General features: G+C 47.1%; 1 protein-coding gene across 1 annotated transcript; it reads right to left on the reverse strand.

Moving 5' to 3' along the window:
• Positions 1–5,152: 5,152 nt before the first annotated feature.
• LOC309396826 (phospholipase A2 inhibitor and Ly6/PLAUR domain-containing protein-like) lies at positions 5,153–17,228 on the reverse strand. Its single transcript, XM_081962294.1, has 5 exons — positions 17,107–17,228; positions 15,296–15,412; positions 7,853–8,005; positions 6,896–7,039; positions 5,153–5,425 (listed from the first exon to the last, which is right to left on the reverse strand). The coding sequence occupies exons 1-5, from the start codon at positions 17,156–17,158 to the stop codon at positions 5,277–5,279; spliced, it is 615 nt and encodes a 204-aa protein (XP_081818420.1). The 5' UTR covers positions 17,159–17,228; the 3' UTR covers positions 5,153–5,276.
• Between the last annotated feature and the right edge of the window lie 323 nt (positions 17,229–17,551).

A 17,551-nucleotide genomic window follows, 5' to 3' on the forward strand; every position in this document is an offset into this window, starting at 1 on the left:
ATATATATATATATATATATATATATATATATATATATATATATATATATATATATATATATATATATATATATATATGTTGTATTTGTGCTGATAAATAAATAAAGGGAGACTAGTATGGATCCATTTCAAGCTGTTTAGCTCTCATCAGCTAGCCATACCCTTACTGGGATTTGAACCTGGGATGTGTTACATATTAGGCAGACTTGCTAGCCACTACACCACCGGTTCTCCTCCTTTATCAGCTACAGGCTGTATCTTAACAGAACACATACCCCGAGGGGTTGTAGGGGTGTCTTACCCCCACAGTATTTGTTTCCAGAGAGTAAATCATCTATGTACCAAGTTTGGTTGAAATTGCTCGAGGAGTTCCAGAATTATGGTGGAACATAAAGGGGACAAGGTTGAATAACAGCACAATGGAGGATGTCTTGGGACAGTCATATCTTGCCCTTTGCATGAAGGAAATCAAATCTGTATTACCTTGGACATACAGAATGTGTAAATATTTGCCCCTGTAATTCATTTTTGTTGTTGTTGTAAATTGGACTTTAGACTTGACCAATTTTTGTGGAAATCAAACACAAGGTGTTTACCTGCTTGCTAGTCAAAATCATTTCCCTCACCCACAATTGTTAACCGAAGCAAAGACACACAATGATGCAAGTTGTAACTGGAAACACTGGTCTCTCCAATGCTCTCAGCTGACCAACATGTATTATATTGATTGATTTAATTTATATTGCCTCCTAATCACCATGGCAACTCAAGTTGTGAAAAAGAGGTTAGGATTATGGTGGTTGACTTTTTCTTAAAAGCATTTGGCATGATGTGATTAATCTTGACTGGGTAGTTTGTAACCCTTCTTTCCTCCCCTTCCTCTCCTCTCTTCCCTCTTTTACTTTTCTTTTCTTTCCTTTCCATGTCACCCATCCCCATGGTTGACCCTGTCCTGAGCGTCCCTTTATATTCGGTGAAAATGCTTGGGTAAATTTTTCTCTAATGAATTCTTGAGCTATCGGTAAAAGATTTTAAGGGTGCAAATGGAAGTAGGACTTATCCCTCTGGACATCCCATTTTTTTCCGGAGCAAAATGAAATTTTGGGTCCTCTTTTGATCTCTTGGATTCTCCACCCCACCCCATACAGCCTGAGACCCAATCCTCACACATTCTCAATGAAGATTCATTGGGTACAAGACATTCCCTCTAATTTTACAAGGAAGAGAAAGTAATTAAAGGTGTACCTACAAAACAATGTACCTCATGCCTTGGGCAATGAACACACCCGTTTATTATACAGGACACTGAGGGTCATGCAAAGGTGCCAGCTTTGTGGTTATGAAAAAGAATGTTGTGGCTTTTCCAAAGCAACGTAGTTGAGCAGGAAGCTAAATTCTGCTGTGACATCTTTGTGTATCTGGGTTGAATCATTAATTGTGTGGCTCGTAATTTTTGACCAGTGTTTCTTAACATTTGGCAACTTTTAAGTAATCTTCAACTTCCAGAATTCCCCAGCCAGTACACATCTTTAAGTATTGCTAAGGTTGAGAAACACTGGTTTATTATACCCTAGATTAGCTAGCAAGCATGCTAGCTGAAGAATTTTGGGAGTTGAAGGCCACATGTCTTAAATTTGCCAAGCATGAGAAACATGGTATTACTGTGTTTTCCCGAAAATAAGACAGTGTCTGATTTTATTTTGACTCCCAAAATAAGCGCTTGGTCTTATTTTTGGGGAGGTCTTATTATTTTTGAGGTGCAGGAGGTGGTGAGCGTGGTCACCTCATGGCTGCTGCTGTGTTGCAATATTTTTGGGGAGGGCTTATTTTCAGGGGAGGGATTATTTTAGCGCATGCGCTCAAAAGCCTGATTGGGCTTATTATCCAGGGAGGGCTTATATTTGGGAAAACAGGATAGGTAAATGAGAACAATACTTCATTAAAATGTATGCCTTCCCAGATCCTGAGGTTCTGGGAAGAAACAATGACATATATTAATTAATTTGACTTGGAGACAAGGTTTAATACCGAAGTTAAGATCATAAATCTTAAGTTCTGTATTAAACCTTGTCTCAAAGTCAAATTAATGGCTGGCTGGGGAATGCTGGGAGTTCAAGCCCACAGGTGTTTTTTTTTTTGTTTTTGTTTTTTGAACAAAAATTTTATTGGTTTTACAAAATTTTCAGGAAAAAGGGTAGTGGAAAAGGGTACAAATTATGGCAGCTACATTGTGAGTGAATGGCACCCCCCCCCCCCAGACTCTCATAGATTTCACTTGTTAATACATTAATACATTAAGTAAAATACTACTTAACAATTTTTTTGACAGCATATTTTACCTTATATCTTCCAGTATTTTCAATCTATTTTATATCCAACAGAAAAATTCCCTGTATCAGCAATTGCAGTGTTTTTCTAGCTCACTTTTGTGATCTAAGTTTTCTCAATGCTGCTTCTTCCCCCCCCCCCCCCCCAGCAAGGCTCCGGCACCTCCCGTGTGCTGTGTGTCCTGTGTAGTATCAACAGCTTTATCTAGGAGAGCATTGTTTTTTTCCATGAAGGCCTCTGCCTCCGTGATTGTATTAATTCTAGCTCTGCCACCCTCCCTCCCAGAATATCAACATCCCTTCTGGCAGAAGCCATCGAAACCAAACCCCTTTTTCAAATAGATTTTTCGCTAAAAACGAATATTTTTTTTCTTTTATCTCTGACTTTCTTTGGGATTTGTTTCAAGATGACTATCTCTCTCTCCTTGTATTTTAACGTTTGCACCACCGACTGTCCTGTTCTTATTGCTAAGAGACTAATGAAACATTGGAAAGATATATTTACATCCCCTTCAGGATGAGATATAATAATATTATTAGGGCTTTTGAAACAGTTGCTTGTTGATTAAGCATGGCCTCAATAACATGAAGAAAGCGCTTTTCTTCATTTGAAATTATTTAAGACATTCAAGAAATGTTCAGAAAAGACTGAAGAGTCATTTGTCCTAGAATAGTTTAGATAGTAGTCATTTAGTGACCACAGTTGCTAAGTGAAACACAACCGTGTTTAGGATTGTATTTCAGCTTTCCTTTGCTTTATAAACCTATGAAGATGTGAAGCCCAGTCATAAAGTTACTTTTCTATTAATGCTATAACTGTGAACAGTTGCTAAATGTGGCAGTCTTTAAATGAGAATAACCTATATGTGGATTCCTGCTCTGGGCAGGGGATTGAACTAAAAGAGCTCCAAGGCTCCTTCTAACTACCGACTCTATGAAATGGTTACACGAAACTTTATATAAACATTATAAATTATAAGCCGTATTATCTAGGCTTCTCGTATATGTACATATTTACATAAAAGGGAGGGAAAGAACAGTAATCAGTGACGTGCGGTGAGGTTTATGACTGGTGAGGCACTGACACAGTGCTGAGTTTCAAATATTTTTAGACTTGTGGACTTCAACTCCCAGAATTCCACAGCCAGGCATGCTCAGTTCCAATTTAAAGCGACAGCATTTGTTTTTCTCCTTTGCTCCTTCTTTCTTTTTCTTTTTCTTCTCCTTCCCCTCCTTCCTCCCTCTCTCCCTTCCTCCCCCTCTCTCAAACACACACACACACACACACACACACACACACACACACACACAAGTTGGATTGGACTATCTCTCCTACCCCTTCCCTCTCTCACTCACTCTCAAACAAACCCCCCCACACACAAAAGTTGGATCGGATATTTTTTCCAGTGACTTGAAAGCAGCTCCTCTGCCATCCCCCCCCCCATTCCCCTGCTGCCTTTCCCGAACACTTCCACCATTGCAAATGCAGCCTGCTGTCTGGGTGGGAAATGCCTGGAACACAATAAAGCCCACCTACCACCTCCTGCTGGCAGGCTGGGGTGAGAGGAGAGGCAGAGAAGCCGGAGGGGAGCCGAGCCTTCCAAAAGAAAGAGGCTGGGGGGAAGTGTGTGTACTACAGCATGGCTCTTTGCCTGGCTTCCTGCCTCCTCCTGTGGTCTCCTCGGTGCTTGCTTGTGCTCTCCCTCCCCAAGTGTAGTTTGATTGCAGGTGGAGCCACGTTGCCTTTTCAAACTTGTAATCAGTGAAGCTGGGCTAGATTTTTATATAGTTTTATCCAGCTGTGTGTGTGAGAGAGAGAAATGAATGGGGGCCTGGGGAGGAAGTCACTACACTTGGGGAGGGAGAGCACCAGTGAGGTTAAGCAGAGTCATCCACGGTGAGGCAGCAACTAGCTCAGCTTTTTCCTTTTACTTTTTTTTTTCATGATGAGAGTGGTGAGGCTGTGCCTCACTTGCCTCACCTGACTGCACGTCACTGACAGTAATTATATACCGTATATATGCATGGGATCAGTGGTGGGTTTCTATTTTTTTACTACTAGTTCGCTCATGTGCGCAACATTTCTGCGCATGCGCAGAAGCATCGGGGCAGGTGGGCGGAGCTTCCCACCCTCGCCACTACCAGTTCGCCCGATCCAGGCTGAACCAGGAGCAATCCACCTCTGCGTGTGATGTGTTTGTGTGATTTTCTTTTGTAATGTTGTTCCTTTTTTATTTTTTATTTCATTCTCCCCCCCTTTTGTTCTGTTTCGTTCTATAAAGATAAAGGTTCCCCTTGCACATAAGACACTAGGGGGCGGTGTTCATCTCCATTTCAAAGCCGAAGAGCCATCGCTGTCCAAAGATGTCTCAGTGGTCATGTGGCCAGCATGACTTAACGCCAAAGGTGCTCGGAACGCTGTTCCCTTCCCACCAAAGGTGTCCTCTATTTTTCTACTTGCATTTTTAATGTGCTTTGGAACTGCTAGGTTGGCAGAAGCTGGGACAAGTCACGGAAGCTCACTCCGTTACGCAGCGCTAGGGATTCGAACCGCCAAACTACCCACTTTCCTGATCGACAAGCTCAGCGCCTTAGCCACTTAGTCACCCATGTCCCTTTCGTTCTATAAATAAAGGCAAATAAATAAATAAATAAATACAAGTCCCCCATCTCTTCCCTTTTATAGTCGGGGAAGCAAGAATCCCCCCCCTTTTTTAAGAGGGGGAAGGAATATTAGGTATGCCTTGAAGGGATTTTTTTATAATTTTTTTAGAAAAATTAAAAAGGTGATATTAAAAAAAAATCAATACACAAGCATGCTGGTTTTTTAATGCTGTTTATTCATTATAATTCAGTAAAGGAGAAAATATCAGGACCACATTCCAAGAGAGTGAGGGGGGGAAATTTTCTTAGGGGATTCTTCAGAGGCCTTTATCACCAGGGCCTCCCTTAGGGGCTGTTGGCTCTCACGGGTGGGCTGCACTCAATATTCTTGAGGTGGAAAGTGAGTCCTGCAGAGTAAATATTGGTATTCATGGGCAGAGCGCATGCCGATGCCGAGCTGCAGCCGCTGGAAGCGAATCTCACAGGAACACCACCTGGGGACCAAAAAATCAGTCGGTTAAGGGCTCCTTGTGGCATCTGAAAGGGTTGCCTGTTCAAATTCTACCTCTGCTATCACTCCAAATGGTTCAGTTGCAGGAATTGGGTATGTCTAGTTTGATGAAAAGAAGGACTAAGGGTGACAGGATAGCAGTGTTCCAATATCTATGTTGTAAGTCAAGGACTAACGCCTTTAGTATTAAGCGTTAGGCATCAGCTAGAGGAGCTGAGAATTTAGTAGATCAGACGGTTGTTCGCTTTATTAAGCTTAGTATTTCTAGCAAAATGATTCACTCTTTGTAAGCTTCCAAAAAGACATGGTGCCATCTAGCTTAATAAAAAGGAGGACTAGGGGATGACATGATAGGAGGGTTCCAATATCTCAGGGGCTGCCACAAAGAAGAGGGAGTCAAGCTATTCTCCAAAGCACATGAAGGCAAGACAGGAAGCAATGGGTGGAAACCAATCAAGGAGAGAAGCAACCTAAAACTAAGGGGGAATTTCCTAACAGTTAGATCAATTAACCAGTGGAACAATTTGCCTCCAGAAATTGTGGGTGCACCATCACTGGACGTTTTTGAGAAGAGACTGGACGTCCACTTCTCTGGAATAGTATAGTGTCTCCTGATTAAGCACGGGGTTGGACTAGAAGACCTCCAAGGTTTCTTCCAACGCTGATATTCTGTTATTATGAACCAATTTTGAGCAGCCTGCTCTTTGAATTCTGCCCAAACAGCCTCATTTTGTGCAGCTGAGTGTTGCATGATAGTGACATGATGCCATCTAGCTTAACGAAAAGGAGGACTAGGGGGTGACATGATAGCAGGGTTCCAATATCTCAGGGGCTGCCACAAAGAAGAGGGAGTCAAGCTATTCTCCAAAGCACCTGATGGCAAGACAGGAAGCAATGGGTGGAAATTTCCTGACAGTGAAAACAATCCGTAGAATCACTTGCCTCCAGAAGGTGTAGATGCTCCAACACGGGAGGTTTTTAAGAAGATATTGGACGGTCACTTGTCTGAAATGGTATAGGGTTTTGCTGCTTGAGCAGGGGGTTGGACTGGAGGACCTCCAAAGTCCCTTCCAACTCTGTTATTCATGTTCTTAGGAACAGTCTCTCAGCTGCTTTGTGGAACCTACAGGGCAGAGGTGGGTTCTGGCGGCTGGTTCGCTCAGGGATGCACTTCGGGCAGCCATGCATGCTTGATGCACGCTAGTAAAAAAACCCAAGATGGCGGCGAATACTATGGCGCTGCCGATAGAACTAGTTCATGGGTGTGGCCGGCCGAGTTACTACCTACTCGTCCGAACTGGTTCGAACCGGTAGGAACCCACCTCTGCTACGGGGGTAGTATCTTGCACACTGGCCATAAACCTTCCTTTTGACTGGGTTCACACAAGGCGCTATACCCTCCTGTTGACTTCTACATGTGTGACCTGGTGTTGAAAATGAAAATGAAACTTACCATCGGTCAAGGTTCCAGATGAGGTTATGCAATGATTGTCTTCTCCTACGCAGTTCAGAGAGTCCATCTCGTCGCACTGATCCGAGCCAAGGTGAAAGCAACTTGGGCAGCTCAGCCCATTGAGGGTGGTATTCTCAGGGGGCACTACAAAGATTATGCCAAATGGGAGCCTTAGTTCAGCAGCCCTTCATTATATGCCATCATATATAAATAAACCATTCGCAGTCGCGGCGGGTTTCATATTTTGTTACCACCGGTACGCCGCGCTCACGTGTCCATTCCACACATGCTCCCGCCCTTCCACACATGCACTTTGCTTGCACGTGCACCTTTACACGGCTTAAATTTTGAGCAGAGCTGGACCTGATGGCTGCTCCAACTGGGTATGCCAAATCAGGTAGAAAAGAATCCATGGAAGTAAGCAACGCAGTGGTGAAATTCAATTTTTTTTACTACCAATTCTGTAGGCGGGGCTTGGTGGGCATGACAGGGGAAGGATACTGCAAAATCTCCATTCCCTCCCCACTCCTGGGGGAAGGATACTGCAAAATCTCCCGTCCCTCCCCACTCCTGGGGGAAGGATACTGCAAAATCTCCATTCCCTCCCCACTCCTGGGGGAAGGATACTGCAAAATCTCCCGTCCCTCCCACTCCTGGGGTAAGGATACTACAAAATCTCCATTCCCTCCCCACTCCTGGGGGAAGGAGACTGCAAAATCTCCATTCCCTCCCCACTTCTGGGGGAAGGATACTGCAAAATCTCCCGTCCCTCCCACTCTGGGGCCAGTCAGAGGTAGTATTTGCCGGTTCTTCAAACTACTCAAAACAGGTTCTGGAGAACTGCTACCAGTTTTCCAGAACCTGTCAGAACCTACTGAATTTCACCCCTGAAGCAACCCAATGAAAATTTGGGAGAGTAAAGAACTTTGGTTGGTGCGAAAACAAAGGGATCCTTACTGTCTAACTTTTTGTTGTTGCACTGGTCTCCTTGGCAACAGCTGGAGGTGCTCCGGAAATTGATCTCAGAGCTGATGGTGACCCTGATGGGTCCAGGCTGGCAGGCACTGCGAACAGAGCAGCCTTTGACCGTCTCGATGATTTTTGTAGACCCTGATGAAGAATAAGAGAGAAATTAGGTAGCACCTTGCTGCAGATTTGCTTGGTATAAAATAACTGAAAGTGCCAAAGAGGTAGATAATTGTCACTGGAAGCTAACCTAGACAGTGACACCCAAAGTTTGTTTGTTTTTCTTCAAAGGGCAACTGGGCTTTCTGGTTTTTCTTTGAAGGCATTTTGCTTCTCATCTAAGAAGCTTCTTCAGCTCTCGTTGGATGGTGTCGAATGGAAGGATTTCAGTCAGAGCTGAAGAAGCTTCTTGGATGAGAAGCAAAAAACCTCAAAAAAAAAAAACAACCCAGAAAGTGCAGTTGCCTCTTGGAGGCGGGAGGAAGTGCCTTTGGGACAACCGTGACCTGGGTGACTGAGAATCTCCATGGACATCTAAATGGGAAAAGAAGGATGGGAGCAGGGAACTCTGCCACTTGCCTATTATTTCTCCCACCATCGTGATTGGGAGTAATGGAAATTGTTCCTCACTATATGTGGAATGGCAGCATTGAAGAAAGCGGTGGTAACTCCATTGCTTTCGTGATCCTCCAAACAAAGCTCAGCATTTGGAAACTGGAGATACTATTTAGAATAATGGGGTTCTAGGTATTCAAAAATACAGTCTAGCGATAATCGATCTTGAAGGAAGATGTATGGGAGGTGCAAAATAATATAATATGCTTAATTTGAATATTTAGGCATATGAATACACTCCGTATATAGGTATATATTGCGATGTGTGAGCCCAGGGGGTGCAGTGGTTAGAGTGCAGTACTGCCGGCTAATTCAACTGACCGTCGGCTGCCTGCAATTTGGGCAGTTCAAATCTCACCAGGCTCAAGCCTTCCATCCTTCCGAGGTGGGTAAAATGAGGACACCAGATTGTTGGGGGCAATGGGCTGACTCTGTAAACTGCTTAGAGGGGGCTATAAAAGCACTATGAAGCGGTATATAAGTCTAAGTGCTATTGCTATATATTGATTTCCATCCCACCTCACCTCTATAATGCAGATATTGTAGGTCATTATCATACTTTCTATACCGATCATCACAGATTGGGGGCATGGAACACAAAGGGATATGCAAGACTATCCATTAGGGTGCGGGAAGAAAATAATGGGATATCTATTGTTATTTATTTATTTATTTATTTATTCCATCCTTTTAAATTAAAAAAAAAATCTATTTTGGGGGATATCTATATATTTGACTGAAGTGGCCTTTCACCTCAGTCCATCAATCAATCAATCTTTATTTGGTCATTAGGCCAACAGATCTGCCCATCTCAAGTTAATGACGCTGAGTGGATAGCAATATTTAAAAATATATATATAACGGAAAGGACCTCGCTTTCCCAAATCAAGAGCACACATAAAAGAGTAGCCAGCATAAAAACAGATCCATCCCTATTAACAATCAACATAGCCAATACAAGGCTCAAACCCACTTCCTGTCCCACCAACCTCCAATGTTTAGTAACAGAACCAGGTGTTGAAGACTTCATGGAAAGCTAAACAGCGTTGGGGCCAACTGGACCTTCAAAGGGTGGTGTTGTGTACCGGTGAGCCTGGCCAGCAGAGGGCAGTCGAGAATAGGGATCCTCTGATTGGCCCAGGCGCACCAGCCAGCCGGCGGGAGAAATACTTTATCCCTATTGGTTCGTCGTCTGACAGCTCCTGGTATAAATAGCTGTCAGACGACTCGTTGTGTTGTTCCTGTCAGTTTATTCAATAAACAACAGTTGTATTATATTCGCCTCCGTCTCCTCATTCGAGAGGTTTCTACACTGGCGACGAGGACGGGCGACGTGGAACCCTATACAGTGCCGCAAATGGCTTCAAATGCTGCCTTTTCGCCGTTCCGGCCAGAGGCTGAGGCTTGGGAAGCGTTCCTCGAGAGGTTCGACTGCTTCCTCGTAGCGCACGATCTCGTCAGCCTCACCCAGGAACGAAAGCGCGGAATCTTCCTGAACTACTGCGGGAGGGAGATGTTCGCCACTGCAAGGGCTCTCGCTGCTCCCGATCCTGCCAATTCGCTGCCCTGGGACGAACTCCTGGCTCGCCTCAAGCAACACTACGAGCCCGCCCCGTCTCGTTTTGCCCGGCGGCAATATTTCCGCCGGTGCATTCAAAAGGAGGGCCAAACCATTGCCCAGTACGTGGCCGCTCTCCGCGCTGAGGCAAGTCTCTGTGAATTTAGTGACTTGGAAGACGCGTTGCTCGAACAATTTATCTATGGGCTACGAGACATAAAACTCCATCGCCGCATCCTAGCTCGCCCTGAGTTAACTCTAAAGATTGCGGTAGATGATGCCAGGGCTTATGAAATGGCTGATCAATCCACACCGGATTTCAGCCACCTCAGTCAGCACCCGCATGCCGCTTACTTGCCGCCATCTCCCTACGCGGCACCTTCTTCTGCCTACGCTCCATCTACCGCTTCTACCTTTCATGCTGAGGTAGACCAAACTGCCGATCGCCTTCAAACCCTCTCCACCCGGGATGGACGGCAGTGCCTCAGTTGTGGCGGCCGCCACCAACGCTCCCAGTGCAGGTTCCGGCAAGCCCTGTGCCACCAATGCGGCAGGAAAGGCCACCTCGCTGCAGTTTGCCGTTCCGGCCAACAGAACCGCCGCAGCCCTCTGCCGCAACCTCCTCCAGCCCGTCAGCCACCTTCTACGTCTTCCCGCCGTCAGCACTCCCTCTCCGTGGGGGACCCAGCTGAAGCCTACCCTGAATGGCTTGTAGACTCGGCCTCCTCAACTTTGGAGGGCCGAGGTAAGCTGCACCTCCTAATCTCCATTGAGGGGGTGCCCTGCCCTATGGAAGTGGACACAGGGTCGGCCCGATCCGTTATGTCATGGGCCACCCTTAACTCCTTACTGCCTTGGGTTAAACTTCACCATCTACAACCCCCTGATTGCCGCTTACGCGACTATCAGGGAAATGTCATAGACCTATTGGGCTGCCGACCCTTTAACATCTCTTTGGGTTCTCGCAAGGCAAAGCTTCCCTTGCTAATTGTAAAAAACCCCCTCGCTTCCCTTCTAGGACTGGACTGGTTTAAGGCCCTCGGCCTTTCTATTGCTGGGGTTAACTCACTTTCACCCCTCCCTCCTGTTACCCCGCCCTCTATCTCCTCCCTCCTTTCCGACTTCTCCGATGTTTTCTCCCCCTCTTTAGGCTGCTATACCGGCTCTCCTATCTCCCTCAACCTCGACCCGTCAGTTCCTCCAATCCGCTTGAAGGCCCGCCGACTTCCCTTTGCTTTAAAAGCAAAAGTCGACGCCGAACTGGACAAACTAATCGGCCAGGGCATTTTAGAACCCGTTGATTTCTCCCCCTGGGAGACTCCCATAGTCGTGCCTTTGAAGTCCGACGGATCTATTAGGATCTGCGCGGACTTCAAATCAACACTTAACAAAGCCCTCCAATCACACCCCTACCCTGTGCCGGTGGTGCAGCACGTCCTGCACACTCTGGGCCAGGGTCGCATATTCGCAAAGCTGGACCTCGCGCAGGCGTACCAGCAACTGCCTGTCGACGAGTCGACCGCGCTTGCGCAAACAATCGTCACACACCGCGGCGCTTTCAAATGTCGCCGCCTTCAGTTTGGCGTGAGCGTGGCCCCCGGCATTTTCCAGGGACTCATGGAGCGGTTGCTCCATGGCATTCCCGGGGTCACCCCCTATTTTGATGATGTTCTGATTGCCGCCCCCAACCAATCAGAACTCATCAAAACCCTACGTCTGGTCCTACAAAAATTCCGTTCCGCCGGCTTGCACCTCAAACCTTCAAAATGCCAGCTCGGCGTTCCCTCTGTCACCTTCCTCGGCTTCCTCATCGATGCCAACGGCATCCACCCTGACCCATCAAAGGTCGAAGCCATTCTCTCCGCCCCCACTCCTTCCAACAAAGTGGAGCTCCAAGCCTTCCTTGGCCTCCTTAATTTCTATTCCTCCTTTATTCCCCACAAAGCTTCCCTGGCCGAACCCCTTCACCGTTTACTAGACTCTTCCACCCCATGGGTCTGGTCCAGCCGCGAAGCGCATGCGCTCGCGGCTGTCAAGCGCTCACTCACTGCCCCACCAGTCCTCGCCCAGTATGACGAGCGTTTACCTCTAACCCTGGCCTGTGACGCTTCCCCCTTTGGGGTCGGGGCTGTTCTTAGCCATTCGTACCCTGATGGCTCTGAAGCGCCCATAGCTTTTTACTCCCGCACCTTATCCAGAACTGAGCGAAATTACAGCCAGCTGGATAAGGAGGCTCTTGCTGCCGTTGCGGGAGTAAAACGTTTTCATTATTACTTATATGGCCGCCCCTTCTCCCTGATCACCGATCACAAGCCCCTACTGGGCATTATTGCAGGGGACCGTCCCACACCCCCCATTCTATCCCCCCGCATGTCCCGTTGGGCAGAATTCCTATCGTCCTACTCCTACACATTGTCCTACCGGCCTGGCGGCCACATTGCTCACGCTGACGCGTTGAGCCGCTGCCCTCTGCCTCTTCCTGTCACTGATCCAGCCCCTGTCCACTCTATTAACCTCCTGGCCGACCTCTCCCTACCGATGTCCGTTTTGGACATCGCGCAGGCCTCCCGAACTGACCCCATCCTGCACCGTGCAATGACCGCTGTCTCCCGGGGCTGGTCTGCAGTCTCCAATGATCCCCAACTCTCCCCTTTTTTCCGCCGCCGCCTGGAGCTTTCCATCATGCAGGATTGCCTCCTGTGGGGAAACCGCGTGGTTGTCCCCTCTTCCCTGCGGCCAGCTGTCCTGTCTCGCCTCCATGACGGCCACCCTGGCATAGTCAGGATGAAAAGCCTCGGCCGCGGCTATGTCTGGTGGCCGTCCATGGATGCGGACATCGCCGCCTACGTCCAACGCTGCACCCCTTGCCAGCAGGTGCGCTCCGCGCCGCCTTCTTCCCCGCCTAGGGAGTGGGAACTCCCCATGGGCCCATGGAGCCGACTCCACGTCGACTTCATGGGGCCCATTGAGGGCCGCCTATTCTTCCTTCTGGTGGATGCCTGGTCGAAGTGGGTTGAGCTGTTTCCTATGCCCAGCTCAACCTCTTCGGCCACTATCCGCATCCTTGACTCCCTATTTAACACCCATGGTCTTCCGGACGTTATCGTTTCCGATAACGGTCCCCAATTTTCCTCCACCGAATTCCAGTCCTACCTTGCCTCCTTGGGCATCCGACATGCCCCGATTGCCCCCTACCACCCTGCGGGCAACGGCCTGGCCGAACGAGCGGTTCGCTCCGCTAAGGAAGCCCTGGCCCGTATGGCCACCCTTCCCTGGCCACTCCGCATCTCCACCTACCTCCGTTCCCAGCACTCCACCCCTTGCCCCGCTACGGGCAAAAGCCCAGCGGAACTATTGCTGGGTCGCCGTATTCGTTCCCTGCTAGACCGATTTCACCCTCTCTACCACCCTTCTTTTCCTGTCCTTCCTTCCCCTCCCAGGTCTTTTCTGGTGGGTGAGGGGGTATTCGCTCGCAACTACACCGGCGAGCCGAAGTGGCTACCTGGCAAAGTGACTGACATCACGGGGCCCTGTTCTTACAGGGTCCTCCTCGATGATGGCAGACATTGGCGGCGGCATATAAGCCAGTTGCGTCGGCGACCAGAGGGACCTGAACACAACACACCTGCGGAAAAGCAACCAGGCCCTAACGACGCCGCCTGCCGGCTCGACCGTCCAAACGCCACTAGCTCCGACCTCGCAACAGCCCCCCCCGGTGCGCTGGCTCACTTACCATTGGCCGTCGGTGCATTGCCGGGAGGAAGACCCATCCAGGACGCTGCCAGGCCTGTTCGCCACAAGAGCGGAGCCGACACTCCACCTTCCCTGGGCGAGGCGCCATCTTCTTTGAGACGCTCTCAGCGCGTGCGCAGGCGTCCGTCGTACTTAGACGATTACGCCTGCGCAATCCAGGGGAAAGGGGTGTTGTGTACCGGTGAGCCTGGCCAGCAGAGGGCAGTCGAGAATAGGGATCCTCTGATTGGCCCAGGCGCACCAGCCAGCCGGCGGGAGAAATACTTTATCCCTATTGGTTCGTCGTCTGACAGCTCCTGGTATAAATAGCTGTCAGACGACTCGTTGTGTTGTTCCTGTCAGTTTATTCAATAAACAACAGTTGTATTATATTCGCCTCCGTCTCCTCATTCGAGAGGTTTCTACAGGTATCATAGTCCAAAGGATGGGCGGTATGTTTTAGAATGATTAAACAGTTTATTATGTTCTCTAATGTCCATAAGGTAAACTTTACTTTACTTACTTTACTTTATTTGGACTTTTATACCGCCCCCTCTCCCCAAAGGGACTCGGGGCGGTGTACAGTCAGATAAAACACATAAATAAATCGAAAGTACAAACATAATTACATACTCAGTACCTAAAAGAGGAGGTTATAAGAAACTGTACATAAAGCAAAGCATTTAAAAACAATATTTAAAATAACCCCTAAAAAATATCTGCCAGGAGGTAGAATAAGACTATGAATGGGCCAAGCCGGCTAAAAGGAACAGGTGAGTCTTCAGTTTTTGTCGGAAGGAGCGGAAGTCGGTGGTGGTTCTAATATCGGGGGGGAGGTCATTCCAGAGGGTTGGGCCCATCACAGAGAAGGCTCTACTCCTAGGCGCCGCCCGTTGGCACTGCTTAGTGGACGGCACCCGGAGGAGTCCCTCCCTGTGAGAGCGAATTGGTCGCAGGGAAGTGTGTGGTAGGATGCGATCCCGCAAGTAGCTAGGTCCTGAGCCATGGAGCGCTTTAAAGATGGTAATTAACACTCGCACATATGTGCTAGTCATTCCCGACTCTAGGGGGCGGTGCTCATCTCCCTTTCAAAGCTGAAGAGCCAGCGCTGTCCAAAGACTTCTCCGTGGTCATGTGGCCGGCATGATTAAATGCTGAAGGCGCACGGAACGCTGTTACCATCCCACCAAAGGTGGCTCCTATTTTTCTACTTGCATTTTTACCTGCTTTTGAACTGCTAGGTTGGCAGAAGCTGGGACAAGTAGACGAACTGCCGACCTTTCTGATCGACAAGCTCAGCATCTTAGCCACTGAGCCACCTTCTAATGTCCATACTATACGAGTAAGTAGATATGTATTGGTAAATCAACATATTAGGAAGACCTTCTCCAACGTTTTAGTGGTAAGGTTGCCCAGTTAAAAATAGTTTTGGTAACCACTGTTCTAGCTGCTTTTCTGGGAACTTAGATCTCTTAACTCCCTCTGCTGGTTCAAAGCAAGTCTAGAGATCTCCTCTGTCTTTTACTTACACAGGTAATTCATTCCTACAAAGGTAAGGCACGTATCTTCACTTTCTCCACAGGTGCGGCTCACGCCAGTGCAGTCTTTACCAGGACCTTGGCACGTTTCACATGTCAAACAGGAACCTGAAGAAAACAACAAGATCACATAGAATCAAGAGCACGTGAAGTGTTAATACCACTTTATAATGCCTTGGTAAGGCCACACTTGGAATACTGCATTCAGTTCTGGTCGCCACGATGTAAAAAAGATGTGGAGACTCTAGAAAGAGTGCAGAGAAGAGCAACAAAGATGATTAGGGGACTGGAGACTAAAACATATGAAGAACGGTTGCAGGAACTGGGTATGTTTAGCTTAAGAGAAAGAAGGACTAGGGGAGACATGATAGCATTATTCCAATATCTCAGAGGTTGCCACAAAGAAGAGGGAGTCAAACTATTCTCCAAAGCACCTGAGGGTAGAACAAGAAGCAATGGGTGGAAACTAATCAAGGAGAGAAGCAACTTAGAACTGAGGAGAAATTTCCTGACAGTGAGAAGAATTAATCAGTGGAACACCTTGCCTCCAGAAGTTGTGAATGTCCCAACACTGGAAGTCTTTAAGAAGATGTTGGATAGCCATTTGTCTGGAACGGTATAGGGTTTCCTGCCTAGGCAGGGGGTTGGACTAGAAGACCTCCAAGGTCCCTTCCAACTCTACTATTGTATTATTGTATAACACAGATGAGGTGTGGCTTATTCGATAAGCTATGATGGGGGAAACTAGGTTTCACTGAATACGTCTCATGGTGCAGAGTAGTATTTCTTAAATTTGTGTTCCTAGGAGTCCCCTGTCTCAGTTTTAAAAATGATGGAAATTCAAAGAGCCTTTGTGTGCATGGATTGATATTCACTATATGAAAATAGGATTCATTTTTAGAGCATTTATTGAATCATATAAAAGCAGCAATATTAAACCCATGAGATTTTAAATATTTTTTCATGGGAAAAAAATGATATTTTTAAACAAAAAAAAGAAAAGAAAAGAGTGACTTTGTTTTAAATTTTTGCCATTATCTTCCCTATTTAGTAAATAATGTTGATTTTGGAGACCCCCGAGGTGAGTTTGAGCGGCCCTCGGGGTTCATCGGATCACACTTTAAGAAACACCAATGTGAAGAAACCGTAGCTGAGCGTTTCATCAAAATGAGAAGATGTGGGAAATCCAACTAAAGTTCCTGGCCCTCATCAAATGAGGCTGTCTGTCTTTGGTAGCCCCTCTTGAGTCCACACCCAAAATAACAGAGTTGGAAGGGACCTTGGAGGTCTTCTAGTCCAACCCCTTGCTCAAGCAGGAGACTCTATACCAGGGGTGTCCAAACTTGGGAACTTTAAGACTTGTGGACTTCAACTCCCAGAATTCCCTGGCTGGGGAATTCTGGGAGTTGAAGTTCACAAGTCTTAAAGTTCCCAAGTTTGGACACCCCTGCTCTATACCATTTCAGACAAATGGTTGTCCGATCTCTTCTTTAAAACTTCTAATATTGGAGCACTCACAACTTCTGGAGGCAATCCATTCCACTGATTAATTATTTTTACTGTCACTAAATTTCTCCTTAGTTCTAGGTTGCTCTTCTCTTTGATTAGTTTCCATAGTTTCTTCTCTTGTCTTCTGGTACTTTGGAAAATAGGTTGATCCCCCTCTTCTAACCTATGGCGTCTAGAGCAAGGTAAAAATGTTCAAGGATACAAGCACATCTCCAAGAATGGATGCATCCACCTTGCTTTTTACCCTAGCTGTAAAGACTACAGTGCCCTTAACTAGCTCAAACCAAACTTACCTTGAGTTAGGAGTGTGGCCAGAAGGAAACTGAGGATGGACAAAGATGCCATGTTGGTGAATCCTGTAATCTGCAGATCCGTTGATTCTGAGGTGGGCGCATCACAAGCGGGGGAATATATACTGGACCAGTTACATAAGGGTGAGGGAGTGAGTAAACAGGATTGGCTTGAGAGGCACTTAAAACCTGGGCATTCTCCGGTCAATTCTCTTCACAGCTGATTTCCTTGTCTGCTGATGGTCTCAAGAGGCCCCTTTGTGTGCCAAGTGGCTGTACTCCCCTCGCCAAAAAAAAAAAAAGCACAACCAACTTCATTTTCTGAAATGTCTCTTGTGCTTAGCAAGAGAGGGAGCCAAGGTGTTGCGTTTCAATTCACAGAATATAAAAAGGGAAGCCAGAGCAAAGAGGAATGCTTCCTTATCTAAAATCTAAAAGCCACTTCACA

Source organism: Natrix helvetica (genome assembly GCF_964273705.1).
Source record: "Natrix helvetica genome assembly, chromosome: 9".
NCBI lineage: Eukaryota > Metazoa > Chordata > Lepidosauria > Squamata > Natricidae > Natrix > Natrix helvetica.

What these genes read in the sequence shown, in the direction of transcription:
- LOC309396826 (XM_081962294.1), bottom strand. Translation starts at nt 17,158, where the DNA reads ATGGCATCTTTGTCCATCCTCAGTTTCCTTCTGGCCACACTCCTAACT. An exon ending in GGCCACACTCCTAACTCAAG is followed by an intron (nt 15,413 to 17,106) that starts GTAAGTTTGGTT and finishes TGTTTTCTTCAG; the next exon opens with GTTCCTGTTTGACATGTGAA. An exon ending in ATCTGGAACCTTGACCGATG is followed by an intron (nt 5,426 to 6,895) that starts GTAAGTTTCATT and finishes TTTGGTCCCCAG; the next exon opens with GTGGTGTTCCTGTGAGATTC.